This window comes from Pogona vitticeps, chromosome 3 (genome assembly GCF_051106095.1).
Source record: "Pogona vitticeps strain Pit_001003342236 chromosome 3, PviZW2.1, whole genome shotgun sequence".
NCBI classification, from domain to species: Eukaryota; Metazoa; Chordata; class Lepidosauria; order Squamata; family Agamidae; genus Pogona; species Pogona vitticeps.
Window position 1 is genome coordinate 243,079,018 of NC_135785.1, and position 20,055 is coordinate 243,099,072.

The 20,055-nt window shown below is 39.5% G+C and overlaps 1 protein-coding gene across 1 annotated transcript in view; it reads left to right on the top strand.

Annotated features, from left to right (window-relative positions):
- The window catches only part of MICU2 (mitochondrial calcium uptake 2), a 92,220-nt gene that overhangs the window by 61,848 nt on the left and 10,317 nt on the right, over positions 1-20,055 (top strand). The window contains exons 7-8 of the mRNA XM_020802043.3: positions 1,716-1,778; positions 5,509-5,606. Of these exons, the coding sequence (XP_020657702.3) occupies positions 1,716-1,778; positions 5,509-5,606 (161 nt within the window). The remainder of the gene's footprint in view (positions 1-1,715; positions 1,779-5,508; positions 5,607-20,055) is intronic.

Below are 20,055 nucleotides of genomic sequence, written 5' to 3' on the forward strand. Positions count from 1 at the left end.
CCAAAAGTATTATTTCATGTTAACACAAAGAATTGGAAATGAGGGTTAAGATTAATAAAGAACGCTTTGAGAGCATGGTTCCATTTCATTATTCAGAAAGCAAAGTCATGTGCTGTTTGTCTCACAGTGATAAAAATTTTAAAACACCTCACCTAGGCAACTCTAAATCCTTGACTTTCTATCTCTGTCATCACAAATAATAAATCCCTTGTTCTTCTATTTTTGCTGTCTATTTGAGGAGTGGTGGTAATACCTCTGAAAGGTAAGTAAATTCCGCAGTGTGCTATGCTAAACACAAAGAAATATGTGAGTAATTATAGATGTTTCACAAAGAGGTTACTGCTCGGTGTATGCTGAACAATTTGCTAGAAATTTATCATAAGCTGTAAATGGACCTATTTGCTGGAGACCATGGTCTGGATCTTAACTGATTAAAGAATCCTATGATACAAAATTACACAGTCATGTTATAGTAATTTTAAATCAAAACACAGAATAGCTTGGTTTTATAGCACTCTTGTCCATTCAAAGTGCTTCCCACGCACTGTCTCAATCCCTACAGTACTTTATAAAACTGACTTATATAGTGGGGCATTGTTTCAGCTTAGAAGTGCCTTCTTTGACCAGCAGCTGCTGACCAATCTCAGGACAGTCTCTTCACATGTTGCTGCCTGATAACTTCTAACTAGAGATGCCAGAGACTGAATTTGATACATGGGCAAAGCCTGTGACCTGCTGCCAGTGAGCTTTGCAGGTCAAGTTGATAGTATCATCCTGCATTTCAGATGGTAATGACAACATTGGAAAGTTGGTTGGGAAGGATGATGAGAAAGCAGATTGCTTGAAGCCGTTTCATGAGCTCATGTCTGAAGCAAGATTAGACCCAGAGACCTCTCACCTTATATTTTAAGCCACTGCATAGTTGTAGTTTATATTAAGCACTGAAGGAGAACCTCTTTTTAAAAATAGTTTATAAAATCAGTTCCCTGTTTTTAGCATTATTTTGTGCACACTCTTCTGAGCTCTGGGTCCAAAGTTAGATTAGCCAAGATGACATCCCACCTTTGGTATGAGAACAACAGTAACAAGAAGAGCAGCATATTTCTGAAAATCTAAAAGACTTGTAATAATAAACAGAAGGCTGCTTGTGCAAGCCATCCCTCCCTGTCTGTACAGTTATTTGGAAAGCTTCTCCGGTGGGGTGGGTGAACACCTGAACAGCATAGGCTATGGATTTGAAGGGCAACAGGAAAATAGCCCAAAATTGGGTGAAGGGGGAGGAAAGAGTACAGTAGTTGCATGAACCAACTTCTACTTGTGCAGAGTTCAGCTCCAGCCTCTGCTTATTCAGTGAGAAGACTCTAGTTGAATACAGCCTACTCAAAAGTGATGAAAATTCTAAACATCATATTAACTTCCGAAGTTTTAAGCTGATTTCCATCACCCATGTGACATACCATGTCTCCAAACATGGAATGTACTAGATTAATATGAAACCTTCATAACTTTTTATGTGATTATATATGTGACTTTTCATGTAGTGAGGAGTTTAAGGTTTGTACATATAAACCGTGTAGGGCTGTTTCATGTTAGAATTTCATATTTGTTCTCGTTGAAATCGCTTTGAGAGAAGATGCTGTTTCAAACTATGTGAACACATTCTAGTATGAAAAATAATAGGATAGTGAATGAAAAGAACATAATTTTTTTTTCAGCTTCAAAAAATAATTGGAAAGCAAGATGAATTTAAAACAGCTTCAGAAGAGGCACTATCTTTGGTAAGTCTTTGGAGAAGAAGTTATTTTCCTTCTAACAGGTTATGGCATTAAAGCACTGTTTTCTTTTGTACATTATTCTTCACACGGTTTGTAGCCGATTGTGGCCCTATCTGCTACTTGATTAAATGAAAGTGGCTGATCTTTTGACATTGCTTTTGGATTTTCATTATAAAAATAATTTGTACTGGCATTTGTTTATTGTTTTGATTTTTGAAAGAAGCACATTGAGTTAATTTACTTAATACATTGTCACATCATTGTAGTATACACAAGTCTTCCATAAAGGGAATTTTTAATATAATGTTTAACTGTTTTCATGAAAAGTAATATATGTACTACTCAGTCACCTTAGATCTTTGATAGGTACATTCCTATATAGTATGTTCTCCTACTCCCTGGGTTAAAATTGAGTCATCAAATCCTTGCTGAAAAACAAAGAAACTACTGGCTCTGAGTCAAAAGTATATTTCACCCCTCCTCCATTGCAGATATTCAGAGATACAGTACATAGATAAGCTACACTGTTAGGAGTTTGTTTTGTACAGTATAGTGTTTTTCAGTTTATTTTTACAAACCATTTTTATTATTAGAATTTTCTTTCACCATGTAATATAAATGCACTAGTAGCACAGTTCTGTACATATTTATTCAGAAGCAAGTCCCATTATTTTCAGTTGTTCCAACTCTTGCATCACTCTGCAAGTGTTCTCATGTTTTCAAGAATGACTTTTGTGTAAATCATGCTGTCTTACATGGCTTTTTAGAAATTAGAAATTTTGGGTGGAATGCTTGTTTCTTTGGGATCAATCAGCCAGTCCTGTGGTTGCTATTTGAGTGTATCGTGCTTCATAAAGGGAAAATATAGTCGTTTAGTGCAGACTCATTTTCTGTCAATTACAGAAGCTTGTTTTCACTTTCTTGTGGTAAAGGCAAGAAATTGCAAAGGGCTAGCAAACTCTTGAGAAGAATGAGTAATTCATAGACATTTCTTAACACCCTACTCAGTGTTGGCAAGGCTGGCTGTAGAAAATTGGAGTCTAAAAACTTCTGGTGATCAATAGTTTCCCGCGTCTTCTGTACATTACAATACTTCTGACTCCCAGCAGGCACATTTTAAACAGCAAGCTAGGTCATGAAGCCTTCCAGGTGAGCTACATTTAGGGGTCTGTAAATGTAAGTATCTGGTGGGATACCCAGAATGGAGAATTCTGGGAGCTGAAGTCCAGAATATCCAAATAGCAAATCTCTAATGAGAATGCTTTTCTTGGTAATAACTATTGTCAGGATCATTTAAGTCACACATACCCAGAATTATATCCATTTTTTCTCTGTATCCAGTAGGTTGAGCACCTCCTGAAGAAAAATGGCTTGCTGAGACTTCAGGCAGTATATTGAGCTCAATGCCATTTTTTGAATATAGACCAAAGTTCACAACCACTTTTGTAGACATTTTTAATATTTATTTATATATTTATTTATTTATTTAATTTATATGCCGCCCACTCTACCCAAAGGTCTCTGGGCAGCTTACAACAATTAAAATTCAATACAATAAAATATAAAATGATTAATATACAATTAAAATACAATTAAAATACAATTAAAATTGCCATCATCAAGACCCACAGTTGATGTTATTTCAATTAAAAGCCTTCTGGAACAGGAAGGTTTTGACCTGGCACCGAAATATCATCAGTGTCGGCACCAGACTAATTTCAGTCAGGAGGGCGTTCCATAGTCTGGGGGCAGCTGCCGAGAAGGCCCTTTGTCTACAAGCCATCCCTTTTACCTCCTTGAGGGATGGCTCTTTCAAAAGGGCCCCCTGGCTAGATCTTAACGGCTGGGTAGGCTCATATGGAAGGAGGCGGTCCTTCAAGTATCCAGGGCCCAAGCCATTTAGGGCTTTATATGTCAAAACAAGCACTTTGAATTGGGCCCGGGCAGCAACTGGTAACCAATGTAAATTAAACAGAATCGGCTTGATGTGGTCTCTAGCGGCCCCACCACTCACCAGCCGCACAGCTCGATTCTGGACCAGTTGCAGTTGCCGGACCATCTTCAAAGGCAGCCCCATGTAGAGCACATTGCAATAATCTATACGAGATGTTACCAGTGCGTGTGTAACTGTCATGAGACTCCGCTCGTCCAGGTAGGGCCGTAGCTGGTATAATTTCCGCAGCTGAAGGAAGGCACCCTGGCCACCGAGTCCACCTGGGCTTCCAAAGTTAGACTGGGGTCCAGGAGCACCCCCAGGCTACAGACCCTGTCCCTTAGGGGGAGTATAACCCCATTCAGGGCAGGGAAATGGCCCTCCAACCTGTCCGGCGAAGCACCCACTAACAGCACTTCCATCTTGTCTGGATTGAGTTTCAATTTATTAACCCTCATCCAGTCCATTATCAGGTCCAGATATGAGTTCAGCACAGAAACCGCCTCACCTGGATTGATGGAAAAAGAGAGGTAGAGCTGAGTGTCGTCAGCATATTGCTGACTCCTCAGCCCAAACCTCCTGATGACCTCTCCCAGCGGTTTCATGTAGATGTTATCATGCTTGTCTGCTGAAGCAGCAATAGAGTCCTGTGACATTTTTATTATACCATGAGCTTTTTGCAGAATATAGCCTACTTCATTAGATGCATATTTCCAGTGTGTCAGGAACAATATCCTGCTGTTTTCATTTGTTTTGTTTTAGAAGAGGTAGCCATTGTAGTCTGTGCTAGCATATCGGGCAAAAACAGAAGAAAAAAAGTAAATGTATTTATTATTTATTTCTTATATTTTAATGTGAGCTTTTGTGGACAAGCCCACTTCCTCAGACAAAAAGGAGACATTAAAATAGTCTTTAAAGTGCTACAACATTTTGTCTTCTTTAGTTTTTATGTTTCTTTTTTGCCTCATTTGTTTAGAAAGATGGTATCTGTATTTAGTGAGCATTATGAGATTAATGGATTTCCACTCCATCAGTTTACATGTGCTGAAGCAGGCAGAATCCACAAAATCTCATGGTACAATAGATATATTAGGGACCTCCAGTGTGGTTTAATAGAGGAATTGACTAGGACTCAGGAGGCCTGGGTTCAAATCCCTGTTCAGCCATGGAATCTCATTGGGGATGTGCAACGGGTAAAACTACTCCTTAAACATATCACTAATAACTTGAAAGCCCTATTAGAGTCTATACAAGTCACTTCCAACTTGATGACATGTAACAACATAATAGTCATGTGGAAAACAAAGTACACCTTTTAATTCTATGGCTTCTCAATTTTGGCTTTATTTTTGTTAAATAAATCATAATGTGGTGTTGTTGTTCATTTGTGGTTGTATTTACGTAATTTTCAGAGCTGCTAAGGACCAGATGATTTTTATTATGTCCTGATAAGTACAACCATAGAATTCAAAGAGGTTGTACTTTCTTTTTCACATAACTGTATTAGTCTTCAAGGTGTCACAGGATTATTTCTTATTTCAGATCAGGAAATAATATTTTCCCCATGCCATCTGCAGCAAATATCATATTTCCAGATTTAATTCAGCTTCTTAAATACCACAATTACTTTGTTTGACTTCTTGATTGCTGGCCTCATTCTTCATGCAAAATTCAAATTTCATAGCTTGGTTCAAGTAAGCACTTACATCTTTGCTGTGGAATTTTCACTATTAGCTAAAAGAATAACCACATTTTATATAATTCTTTGACAAAAGATTGGTACTGATCTGTGTTTTTCAGGAGCCAGAATTGGAAGATTCTGATATTAATACCATGTTGCTGGTCCACTTCTTTGGAAGAAGAGGGAAAGAAAAGCTTCAATATTGTGAATTCCACAGGTAGTGTTGTAAAAGTAGTTAATTAACGCCTAGTTGTCTACCCAATTTGCTCTGTGTCATCCAATCACAAGTCAGCTATTGCAAATCAATATGTTGTCTTACGTGGGTATGACATCCAAAGATATGTAAATATATATACACCCACCTGCTTACATATATATATGTGTTTGTGTTCACACACATGAACAGATAGAGAATTATTTTTGTCAAATGGATCCCAAATACCTTTACATACTTGCTGTAGTATCAACACAGCATTCTGACTAATATATCTCCACAGGACAATTTCCAACTTTGGATACATCCACAGTAATTTTTGTATGTATTCACAATATCTGAGTGCAGAAGGCTCAAATCACTCATGTACCATATAATAATTCCATATTTTGATATCCATTAGAAGAGGTAGAACCTAAAGTCACAAGTGTACAGAACTCCAGTAGCACAGGTCCATATAGTATTGGTTGTTCTTTGGTACTTTGCTAGCTAGTCAAATGTGTATTATATATTTATATTCATTATGAGTAGACATAAATGTTGCAAAACATAATGAGGGGAATTTGGCTGTCTACAATGTAGATCCTATACAACTGACTGTTATGGTATTCAGTGACAATATTTCACAACATCAAGAAAGAAAGCTGTTCAATATGTAACATAAGGACCACAGTCTGACAGTAGCCAACCAGTCTTCATATCAATACCTCTACCTGCAAAGATGTGTCCTACATATGTTTTCCATAGAGAGGACGGTGGAATAAGTAATATGAAAATCTTCTCCTGGACCACAAATACTGTGCCATAAGTTTACTTAAATTTGCATTCCTCAAAAGTGTTTCAGGCCTAGTTTTAAAACACAGTTTTGTACATGCATATCTCTATTAAGCAGGATACAGGTTTGTAAGGATTGAATTTTTTTAATGGTCTGGTTTGAACCCACAAAACAGAAACAAAATCCAGAACTGATAGGCAAGCAGTACCTTTGTTAAGACCAACCAAAATTCCATGGGGCTGTGCAAACTTAGTTCCTATAGCTGCCTTTCCAAATCTCAAGTCTTCTTTGGATTTCTTGAACAATTTTTATGTCTTCATTGTTAATACTACAGTTATGTAATTCTTCCATAAACATGATTTTATCTTCCTATTACTACAGCACTGCTTTTGCACTTTGTTCTTTTACCCTTACTAGTTGTTTCACATTGTTGCCTCTTTCTGTTGGTAATACGTTGTCATCTGCATATTTTAGATTATTGATATTCCTTCCACTACTACTTCATCTGACTCTAATCCAGCTTTTCGTATAATATGTTCTGCATGAAGATTGAACAGATAGGGAAATATATTGCACATGTTATGACACCTTTGCTTATGGGGAACTATTGATTTTTTCCGTACTCTGTTCTCGCACAGCTTCTTGTCCAGAGTGTAGGTTTCATATCAGAGCAATCAAATGTTGAGGCACAACATTTCATTTAGAGAAATCCATGAATTGCACAGAGCAATTTCTTCTGAAATTCTTTGATATTCTCCAGTAGACAACTTACATTAGTGAAATGATTTCATACATGGTAAATGTCTTTGAATTAAAACATTGAGCATTACTTTGCTGGCATGAGAGATTAATGTAGTCATGTAGTTATTGCACTTAGCTTCCTGTGTACAGTAGTGCAGACTAGTCATGGAGTCTAGCCTCCTGTAAGCGTTGCTCTCAATATTTCTGACACACTCAAACACCTCACCATGTTAAGGTGTGCATCCAGGCGGAGGGTGCTCTTTGCAATGTAGCAGTATAGCAACGTCGCTATCCGGAAACGTCGCTAAACGGAACGCATTAAATGTCACTAAACGGAACAAAAAACCCGGCTCTCCCCCAGCCACCCCCTCACCCCCCCGTCTCTGAAGCCCCCGCCGGTCAGCTGGGGGAAGGGATGGCTTCCCCCCATCCTCCCGAAGCCGACATTTTCACCCAGCTCGAGAGGATGTGGGGGAATCCCTTCTCCCCCCATCCTCCAGAGACGGCATTTTCGCCCAGCTCGGGAGGAGGGGGGGGACTCCCTTCCCCCCCATCCTCCCAAAGCCGGCACTTTCGCCAAGCTCGAGAGGATGGGGAGGGGAAGCCCTTCCCCCTCATCCTCCCGTAGCCGGCATTTTCGCCCAGCTCGGGAGGATGGGGGGGAATCCCTTCTCCCCCCCATCTTCCTGAAGCCCGCATTTTTGCGCAGCTTATCAGCGGGGCTTCGGGAGGAGGGGGGAGAGCGCTTCCCCACGATCATCCGGAAGCCCCGCCGATCAGCTGTGCGAAAATGGGGCGTACGGGGAAAAATTGCAAAGCTATTTTTCCCCATTGAAAACATTGTGATGCAATCGCTTTTGCGATCACAAAATTTTCATCGGTATGCGGATTAGTCGTTAAACGGGGCACCCGTTAAGCGAGGCACCACTGTACTTTATGCCATAAATTTTCTACTGCAGCTATAGATATAAATACAGTACAGTATCTTTAACTGGTATTGTTGAAGGGAAATCCAATGTCGGGAATACAGTGGTGCCTCGCTTAAGGAGCGCACCGCTTAACAATGAATCCGCATAGCAATGCATTTTTTGCGATTGCTAATGCGATCACATTGCGATGTTTTAGATAGGGAAAACATAGCATTGCGATGATCGGTAAGCGTTTCGCTTACCGATCTTCACATTGCAATGTTTTACAAACAGCTGATCGCGGGTCCCAAAATGGCCACCGGGTCAACAAACTGGCTGCCGCAGCGTTTTCGCGCCCTGCCCTTGCTTACCGGGCGGCGAAAATGGCGGCCGGATGGAGGATTCCCCGCATAGCGGTGAGTTTTCCCCCAATAGGAATGCATTAAACGGAGTTTAATGCGTTCCTGTGGGTTCCCCCCCCCCACATAGCGACGAATCCGGATAGTGACGTTAATCCTGAAACGGATTAACGTCGCTATGCGGGGCACCACTGTATTTTAAGAGTGCATCAGTAACCTAACAAGCAGTGCATCAGTGTAATGTGTAGCAAAATCTGTAACTCTTAGTATATACTGTATTTTTCTTCTTGGCTTCCTGTGGGAATGGAACAACAGTATTTATACCTGCTCTATAAAAAGTTTCTCTTTGGTAAGTTTAAAGCAATGCCTTGGTTTTATGTCTTGGTTCTCTGTGGTCTGACATGTTTTGCATGAGTGACAGTATTTATATACCTCCTGGGCAATCCCCAACCAGTAATAATTCAACATTAATATTCTATTAGTTTTTTCAGTTCCCAGAGCAAGATAGTTTATGGACAATCTTTATCAGGAAACTTTTATATTTCTTAGGGCCAACCAGTTATTTGACTGGTTTGAATTCCCAAATATCCATAGTTCTAAACAGTAAATGTCTTTCCAAACAAAATTACCTTCTTGATCTGAAAAACCTGAATTATTGGATCTGGGAACTTTTCTAAGAAATTCTGGAGTCGTATCTGTCTAAATGTCTTGTTCAAATTCTTCAGATTTTGTAAACTATCCGAAGCCAGACTGTGAGCTCTCACTGTTTTTCTCTTTCTATTGCGCATTTTCCACACAGAAAGCTGACACAGCGTTAGTTTCCATAGCAACTAGGTCTGCTGTTTTTGAGCTCTCCAGTGCTTGACTGCTAGGGCCTGTTTTGGGACCTACACCATTCTTCTTTCTGATTTTTATCTGAATTATCAATGTTTTCTTTTGTTTCCTCAGAGGAATCTGAATTAATCAGTATCCTAGCAGTTGGACCTATTACATCCTCATCCCATTCCATCACTACTGGATCAGATTGTTCAGAGTTTAAAGCCACTGTATAATCTCCTTTTCTAGTCCTCAGTTTTGTATTCGCTTGAGCCATACACGTTCCCAAAATCCCTTTGACGAGACAGGTCTTTCCCTTGAATTACATCTCCTAAGCTCACTAAATCTTCCTTCATTAAAGAAATTCCTGATTCTATGTCCAAAATTCCAATATATTTCTGACCTCTGACTTCTGCCAATTCTGACAGTTCATTGTTTAACTGAGGAGCATTTGGGACTTGTATCCCACATAAAATTACTTTTTTGTGTGTTTTCCAACACTTCATCTGTTTTTTTCATGTTTGTGTGAGTCATTATCAAGCTTTTTCTCCTCAAACCTTTCTGAAAATGTCTTCTGAATTTCTTTAACTGTTTCACTGAATGCCTTGGTAAAGTTGGTCCTCCTTGAGGATTAGCGCATTGAATCATCAAATGTCCTTGTTTCTCACAATTATAAAACACTCTTTACTTAATAGTTTGACTTGGACTCTTAAATATTCCCTCAGGTTGACCTTGCTAAAATGTCCATTTTGTCCAAATGGGATTTCTCTTTTATTCTCTTCTCTCTAAGGAATGGGCCTGAATGGAGGTTTAAATTCAGTTTTCCTCAAACACCTTTTATTCCAACCACATTTGTTTAGGGACTGTTGATCAGCAAATTCTGTTGCTTCCTGTACAGTTTGTAGGATTTTATCTTTTACAAGGAGTTTTGTTTTCTGACCACCGGATGAATCACCCAGTACCTTAGGTATCTGACTGTGGAGTCAGAGGCTGGTAATTCAGTGCCCCATTGTGCCTTCCGGGGAAAGAGCCAGCCTGTGTAGTCGTGGGCAAGCTGCGCAGTCCCAGGATGTCCCAGAAGAAGGGAATGGTAAACCACTTCTGAGCACTCTCTACCTAGAAAACCCTGAAAAGGGTCACCATAAGTCAGAACTGACTTGATGGCACACAACTATCATTATTGTTGTTTGTTTACTTGGGCAATTGGAAAAGCAGTTATTAAATCCTTTAATTTCTTTATCCTGTTCCCTTCAGCTCTGGAAGTCTACTGCTCCAATAAATCACTCAGTTTAGAACCAAATTCAGTAAAGGGCATTTCAAGGACAAACTTGCAGTGTCTCAGACATTTTTTCCTAAAGAATTCAGGCCTCAATTTAAGACTGGTAAACAGAGAGGTTTTAACTCCTCATAAGAAACTTTGCTCATGAGAAGAATATATGCTAATTCACTTTTGATAAACTGGCAATACATTTCATATATTTAGACTGATCCCAGTTGTACGCAGTTTCTCAAAAATATACAAGAATGTCTATGGATTTTCTCCTGAAACACATACAATAAAATCTTTAAGTGGTAATTTAGCCCCTTCCTTCTCCTTAAACTTTGTTAACTCTATTCCATGTTCCCTCTTTTTTTCTCCCTCTGTATACTGCTATGGTATTATCATAACTTCAAATTCAGTTTCTTTCTCCCTGCGTTGCATTTCTCTTGAATTCTTTTCTGTCGGGTTTTTTTTTTCTTTTCTTCCTGATACTTTTCAAACTGAAGCAACTGGATTTCTCAGCCTTCTATTTTTCTGTTGTCTATGACTGGCTTTTTCCCTTGGCTGTAATTCCAGTCTTTTAATGTGTAATTGCATCATCTGTGCTTGTGCGGAATTGCCAGCTATACACAAATTTAAATTTTATCATCTTCTTCAACCTCCTCTCCTTCTGAAGCCTGTAAATGTACATTTTCTTAAACTTCCTGACTCATAAACTTCCTCAGCTCCTTCTGTATGCACTACACAATTCTTTTTAACTCTTTTGTATGACATTTTTACTTTAGAGTGAGAATTATATAAATGAATCTATCAGTTTGTTGTTGTGGGTTTTTCAGGCTCTTTAGCCGTGTTCTGAAGGTTGGTCTTCCTAATGTTTCAGAGCTACAATCTGTCAGATTTTTTTTCTTCAGAGAACCAAAAACACGTTTTTCGCTTCTTTTCTCTTTTACAGATTAAGCATATACTGTATTGTTCTTTATACGTGTCTGTATGGATGCTTGTTTTTATGCAAGTTCCAACAAGAAGGTACACAAGCAGATGCCTCAGCTCTGCTTAACAGCACAGCTCTTAACAAGATACAGCTTTCTCTCTTAGACACATTACAACTGCTTTTACAGACTAAATTCTTGCTAAAATTACTGCTATCTCTCACATACATCCCATATATATAAAATGGCCAGGCAGTATGCTAGCCACCAACTGTTTTAACTGAGAACCACATGAGTTCTCAGACACTTTCCAAAGACAGACTAACATAGAATGCATTACAGTAATCTAATGTTAATCAATACATGTGTCACCACAGCCAGATCATACATTTCCAGGAACAGGCACAGATGGCAAATGCACTCCTGGCCACCATTAAGAACTGGGCATATGTGCTCAGGGACAAATTCACCTCAGCTGCGAACCTGTATTTTCAGGGGAAGTGTAACCCCATCCAGTCCAGGCTGAAAGCCTGTTTCCTGACTTGCCTTTCAACTTGCCTAGAGTCATTCACATGCATATCAGTATAAATGTACCGTATATACAGATCCATAAAGTGGAATTGCCACAGATGTGCAAGTATTATATTAGACCTAACACTGCCTACTGAGATGTGCACCTATTTTATTTCTCAAATGACAACCTTTTGGTTTGACTATCTGATATTTGTTAGGCCTGTTATCTAATAGGATAATGGAATTCCTGCAAATGTAACTCCAGAATTAGACACAGCAAGAGATAGATCTTCTTTAAAGTGCGGTGGGGGGGGCGGCTCACTAGTAATGAATGACAAAGAAACATAGTTTGAATGAATACAAAATAGAGTGAACGACACATCTATATCTGCTTTAAAACATAACTATATTTATTATTATTTATTTGGTTTTTATACTGCCCATCTAGACGAATCTACTCTAACTATAATTAGCAACCATTATGTTTACATCAGTTGCAACACTACGATAAACCCAAACTAACATTAATGACATGGGACGAAGTGCCAATAGAACACGATGTTTCAAATTGCCAAAGTATAGATTGGACAATCCAGTGTGACATTTGAACCAGATCTCTATGTGACTGATACAAATATGGTACCTTGTTCTATAGTTTACTTATTTAGTATCTCATCTTTCTTCTAACAGAGACCTGAGGTGACTTACAAAGGAATTTTAAAAATAAATATTAAAACAGCTTAAAATTCAGTAAATCAAAATAATCAAAATTAATTATGTTAAAATTAAAACTACTGAATAAACAATTTAAGAGCTCGTGCAAAAAGATTAAAAAATAAAACTTCCTCATTAAAACTCCTTCTTAGCAGCCAGTTACTCACTAAATGCCTGCCTGAAAAGAAAGATCTTTGCCTGCTGGCAGAAGAGCAGTAAGAAAATAGCTACCCTGATCTCTCATAGAAGTAAGATCCATAGAGAAAAAATATTTAAAAGGCCCCAACCTGGACCAAGCTGTGGGACAAATGCTCATCTGATCACTCCCTAATTTATTACTGGAGAAACATCAATGAGAAAGCCCCAAGTTAAATTACTCATTTTTTAAAGTCAATCATAAGACTCAAGGTAGTATAATCACAAAATGACCTAACTGTAGGCATGATATTGTAACGAAATGTTTGCTTGATATTAATTAATGAGAATTGTTTGGTTCCTGCATGATTTTCCTTGTTCCTTTTCTTCATGGCAACTTTTCCAGCCCCCTGACAATGCTGCACAAAGTTGGTAGCAGAACCAGTTGAATGGTCATCTGTGGTCAGAAAGGGGCAAATGGAAGTTTTGTGAGTTACTGTCAATGAGGGGGATAATATCTTTTGTCTGTGGGAGCCATTCTACCCAATAAGAACACATTTTCAAGTACAGTACAAATAGAACAATACCCCCTTTGTTGCTGAGGACCACTGCAGTACAATTGTTCCAGAGCAAGAGGTAAAATCAAAAGCTCCAGTTCAGTTGGAAGTATCTATAATATGCTGTTCTGCTCTATAGGATGTAAAATACTGTGTGAGAATCACATATGTTGTAAAATCCCCCCAGGTGACTTCAGGAAAATTTCAGTGTGCCCAGAACCACCTTTCCCTCTTCCCTAGTTTATTTCCTCTTAAAGGTGTGGGAAACTTGTGTGCGTGTGTGCTGTTTTATTTGGTCCTAATAATGGTGTTGCCCTGTAGATATTTCTGGACTTCTTTCACAACTTGTCTACCAAAAATTTATCTGTACTCTACCAAAACAAGGATCTGGGGTTACACTATAGAAACAGTTTTGTTCCACTGATTTAGGTACACACCAGCCTTGAAGGAAAGAACTCTTTGAAGTTCCTAACAGAACTCTAAATAAATTTAACACTCCCTTTGCTCCTTTTTCCTTGGATACAGTAGGGCCTCTTAACAAGACAAAGGCCAGAGTGCAGCCATAAAATGTTGTTTGCATTTATAGTGTGAACTGGAATCTCTCAGGTAATTAGATAAAATCCTGCATTGACCCAATGAGGCATAGCACTGATAATGTTGTGTACCTACTACATTCAGTAAATGTAGGTTAAAGACCTTTTGCCTACCGCACAGACTGAAGCCTGCAATCAAAATGGGACTCCCACGTCTCTCTCTTAGAGCTGTTGGGATAAGTGTAGGATTTAATACAGGTAATTTTTCAACAATGGCATTTACTTTTCATGCACTTGGAATGTACCTCCTTATCGCTACCCGTATATACCCATTCCATCTGCATTGTGACATGACATTAAAGTTTGTTTTAATGCACAGAAAGGTGAATGAAAAGATCAGTGTCTCTCTTTTTAAAAAAAGCTCTGGAGATATCAATTTTCACATTATTTTATTTTCAAGTAACTCAAGCACATCATTTTTGAGTTTCTATTGTTCAGAGAAAATGTGATTTCTATCTGATGGCTTTTCACAACATTTTTACCTCACATGGGAAGCCATTGTTGGCTTTTTGATCAAAGTGCCACTGTGTTTTTACAAGAGATGACTGATGAGCTGTACAGACATAGATCATTGTCAAGGCAAGGGGGGAAATGATGGCAAATGCTTTTATCATTTTCCAAGTTCTTGTTAAAAAGGCTTTCCATTGATCAGTGGAGTAGCTAGAGAAAGCAGGAGTGATTACATTTGATTAGGCTGCTTTAAAACCTGTCAAACAAGCTTTAGATATAGTTACCTGTGTAATTTATGTTCTTTAAAATGGAGGGTGGAAGGAGAAATTCATTCATAAGACTTAATAGTGTTTATGCATGGTTAATAGATTTTCTTTTTTTCCAAAATGAAACCTTGCTTTATTATTTAGTCTTCCATTTCTCAGGCTGATTTGTTTTTTTGCAACATATAGCTTAAGTCTGATGCATGATTTTTTTTCCTACCTTGCAAAAGCCACTTTGAAGTACTGTATTTTTCTATGTATAAGACTATACTTTTGTCTAAAATCTTTAGGCTAAAAATTGAGGGTCGTCTTATACACGGAAGTAAGCTGAGCAGAGAACAAAAACAAGTGGAGGGGAAACAGGGATCAAAGCGATCCTGCAGCACTTTGATCTCTTTCCCCCTACACTTGCTAAACCCCACTTAGATTTCTTAATTTTGGATTAGAAAAGGGGGGCATCTTATACATGAGGGTTTCTTATACACAGAAAAATACAGTATGTTACAGTGGTGGCAGGTGCCCATTGGAATTGGTGGGATGAGAGCGGGGTAATAATAAGTAGAGCCAGTGGCTAAATTAGACTTTGTCTTCTTTCATTTGCAGAGACTTTACAAATTACATTTAAAAATAAAAACAAAAAATTTAAGGTGAAGTCCATTTCCTTGCAGAATGCAAGACACCTGAGATAGTTACTTCAAAGAGTATTTGGATCTAATCTCTACAATGCATATAAGCAGTGCTTGAAGCGTTCTTTTGAATTCACACTGTTATATAGCAGCAACCCATTCCATAGAAAGGGAAAACTGAGGTTTGTAAGAAGATGGCTGACCCATTCGAAAACAGCGCAGGGGGTCCTCTGAACTCATCCTTCTCTGCTACATCAGCAACCCCTAATGAACATAGAAGGCAAACTTAAGCAAATAATTTCAGGATTAACTGCATGAGAGAGGCATAAACACAGCAACGTTACAGCACTTTTTGTACCCATGTTTGTCTATGCAGCCCAGTTGCATAACAGGGAAATGCAGGCAAGTACCTTTAAAAACTGGATGCAGGGGAGAGAGATTCACACAGCAACACGAAAGCATTCTTTTGGGCTCACAGTGAACTGTTCCACTGTACAGAAAAGACAAACTATAAGGGTTGGAAGATTAGAGGGGAAATGATATATGTACACTTGATTTCTTATTGTTTTTCTACTGTTGGTGGTTATTGCTCACAAGTAAAGGAGGCCAACCCAGAATTTGACTCAACTAGGGCTGAGGGGCCTAACGCCGAGAGAGGCCCGGAAGGAGAAGACCAGAAATCGGGCCTTCTCGGCGGTGGCTCCTCGTCTCTGGAACAACTTACCTCATGAGATTCTTGCGGCTCCCTCGCTGGACATTTTTAAGAAACAACTAAAAACATTGATGTATAGGCAGGCTTTCCCAACAGAAAACTCCTGACGATTTTTCCTTTCTTATATCTTTCTTTGATTTCTATCTTAGTCTAGGTGCAATGTTTTAAAATTATATTGTTTCTTTTATTGTAAGCCGCCTAGAGTGGGCTAATATGTCCAGATAGGCGGGATAGAAATAAAATAAATAAATAAAATAAATAAATAAACTCCGGGAGGCAGTGGAAGACTGGAAGGCCGGGCGTGCTCTGGTCCATGGGGTCAAGAAGAGTTGGACACAACTTAAGGACTAAACAACAGCAAAGGAGGCCAAGACGTTAACCCACCACAGCATTTCTCTGTACTGTATGCTTAGGAGGAGTTTACCTGCAAGAGGAGTTTACCTGAGCAAGTGCTGTGTTTTCTTTTTAAGTGCCATTGGTTCTGGGTATCTTACACAGATCCCCATTTTCTCCGGTGAAAAGCTGCAGTCTTTTTCACCCTTTGCTTTGTCTATAGCCCCATCTCCAGAGATTGATGGTGAAGGCCATTGTATCTACAGTTTTGTATGGAACCTTGGAGGTTCTGTTCCTCGGGTTCTGAGTTCAGTGAAATTGTAATTAGTACTGTTGACTACGAGGAATCTTCTTGCTATTCAGCTGCTCTTCACTTGTCACCAGCACAGGTAATGAGACCATAATTTAACCAAGGCCCTTTTGATATTAGGAATCCTTCCTTGCTATTATGGGAACAGGCAACAGGTTATCCTATACAGTGGGGTCTTGAGTTATGAACGGCCTGAGGTACGAACTTTTTGAGTTACGTACTTCTCCGTCCGCAAAAATCCATTTTGACTTGCGGACGGAGAATTGAGGTACGAACCCAAAAGTTTTTTTAAAAAAGTGGGAAAGCACCTGGAGCCGGGTGGCTGCTCCTGCTCCGGGATTGGGGCACCTTGGGGCTTTCCGGCCGCCAGAATTCCAGCCCGGCCGGGGCCTCTGCCTGTCCTGGGTGGGCCCCGCTGAGCTGAGCTCCGGCGGCGGTGGCAAAAGGCAGCGGCGAGGACGGCAGAGGAGCCTCCGAGTGCCCCGGTGAGCCCGAGCAGGAGGGCGGGAGCGAGTTGCGGAGTGGCACTGTCGCTGGGAGGGCTCTGCGCCGGGGAACTAGGCAGGCGCGGGCAGCGGGTGATGGAAACGGGAGGAGAGCGAGGAGGGCGAATGCGGCACGGTTGGGTGGGCGATGGCAGCCTGAATGAAGGGAAGCTGGCTAGGGCTGTAAACGGAGGCCGGGCGGGGAGGGAGGGAGCGCCGCAGGGGCCGGCTGCCTGTTCGAACTTCCTGGGCTGGGGCTGTAAACGGAGGCTGGGTGGGGAGGGAGGGAGCGCCACGGGGGCCGGCTGCCTGTTTTACCTGCCTGGGCTGGGGCTGTAAACGGAGGCTGGGTGGGGAGGGAGCGCCGCAGGGAGCCTTGATGGCCGGGCACCATGTGCTACTGCTGCTCCCATCTCCACCCGGCCCATTCCCCCGTAGCTGGGAGGAAATGGCTGGGCTGCCTGTTTCGCCTTCCTGGGATTACCTAAGGAAAAAAAAAGAAACAAAATATCTCCCTCTAGTGGCAGAAGGCGGAACAGCAGCTTCCCATTACTTTCTATGGACGGTACAGAGCAGATACAGATTACAATGGTTTTCAATGCATTCCTATGGGAATGCAGATTTTGACCTGCGAACTTTTTGACTTGCGAACCACCTTCCAATACGGATTAAGTTCGCAAGTCAAGACCCCACTGTACATTCTTTGACTAAGATTCTTCTAGGCAAGTTCTGTCTGTGCAAGACATCCTTTTTCAATTTCTGGATATATGCAACCTTGTATCTAAGCTTGTGAACCACGCTCACCCTGAAATCGAAAACAAAGTCTTTAATCAGTAGCAATCTGATTAACAGGAATGACGTCTTTCGTTTTCCCTGCAGGCAAAGTTATACAACAAGATTTCAGCCTCTGAGAAATATTAGTATTAAGAATCAGATGTGATTGACAAGAAATATGCTGTCTGCCCTTCTGCAGCAGGATAGGGCAAAGTGTGAGCCATTAGAGACCAAAGTGTAGCACCCCATAAGAATTTTTTTCCATGTAGCTGTCTATCCAGCACAGTATGCAATTTTGTCATGTTCTCTCTCCCCAGCTCAGTTAGACTGGAGGTGGGGCTGTTTAAAGCAACTTATAATAGCTAAGAAATAGCCAAAAATATGACAGAAGTGTTCCCTGAAGTCACTTGGTAATGCTAGATCTTTTTAGTTAAAACAAAATGAGGGGAAAAAAATTGAGGAAGACAGTAATGGGTACAACTTTTCATGGCCCAGGGGGGTGGTGTATGTGCATCCAGGCTTCTGAAACTTACCAATATATGTTCTAGAGTTGTTATTAAACATCATTTTCTATACATCATTTCATTCTGATCCTACCCCATAACCATGACTATTTGCATAAAATCCTGTGGTTTGAATACTGTACTCTGTGCATCCCAAGAATTGCAGTTATATGTTAGTTTTACAGAGGCCGTAAGTTTTGTTTCTTTTCTTTTTTGTTATACATCTTCAGTCTTTACTCAGATTCTTGTAGACTTTGCTAATGCTACTAACATTCTCTTCCAAAGTCTCTGCATACTTATTTTTAAATATTGCATTTCTGTGCAGATGTTATCTTCTTTGTTAGTTTTACTGACACAGATGTAAAAACCTTCTTTATAAAGTAGCTGTTTCCTCCAGTTTATTCTTTAACAGGTTCCATAACAGAGGCTTGGTGGAAAAATAATTAGAACCTTTTAATTTATTTTTGTAAGTTACCTCCCCATACATCAAGACAGCTTACAGTAATTCAATAAGAATGTTTGTTTCATTTCTGTGCTGCCTTTCTCCCGGTGTAGATATCTAAGGTGTCTCACAGTTTATGAAAAATGGATACAAGTAAAATCCAAATATAATATTTTTTAAAAAATTAAACATACAATAGCATTTAAAAGGCCACCACTTTAAAAGCAGTTACACACTTTAAAAGCACACTAAGAAAGGGGAGAATTTATAAATATCAGGAAAAACTTCCAGACTGTTAGAGCAGTAAGACAGTGGAACACAATTACTGTACCTTGAGAGGTCGTGATTGCTCCATCACTGAAGGCATTCAAGAGAAATTTAGACAACCACCTGGCAGATATTCTTTGATTTGTATTCCTGCATCGAACATGGGGTTGGACTTGATGGCCTTATAGGCCCCTTCCAACTTCACTATTCTATTATTCTGTGAGGCTATTGAATTTAATAATCTTTTAAAACATTTTTTAAATTCATTGCACACTGGATCAAAGCCTACCAAAATTAAAACTCACAATTTGATAGCCAAAGCAAAAAATAAAAATAAAAAATAAAAATGTAAACCAATTACATCTGAGGAATTACATAAATCAATTCAAAATTTGAAATCACACAAAGCATCAGATTTGGATGACTTTGGTGGATGTTTTTACAAAATTTTGAAGCTCTGTCACTGCCATTATAGCTTCATATAACAGAGACACATCTCTGATCCAATCAGAAGACTGCTCAACATGATATATAATAATCCATAGTTAAAAAAATTAAAACAGTACATTTGACATTGCATCATTGATGCTACAAAAGCTTTTGATAGCTTGGAATGGTGTTTCATTTCGAAAATATGTTATGGAAATTGGGCCGTTTCTTAACAATATTGCATACATTGTATGAAAAACACCAAGCCATAGTAAGAAGTAATAATGTGGACTGAGATCCTATAAATATTACTAGGGATACTAAACAAGGTTGCTACTTTCTCCTATACTTTTTGTATTTGCAGTTTGAGATATTAGCCAATATCATCAGGACAGATCCAAACATTCTGTTTGCAGATTTCCATTACACCATCTAAACCAGAAAGTTCTCTCTCACGTGTTTGAAAAATTCTTGAAGAATTTGGTCTAGCCTCAGAGTCGAAGATTACCTGTGTTGTTTTGTTGTTGTTGCTGCTGCTGTTGTTTCCACATTCTTTC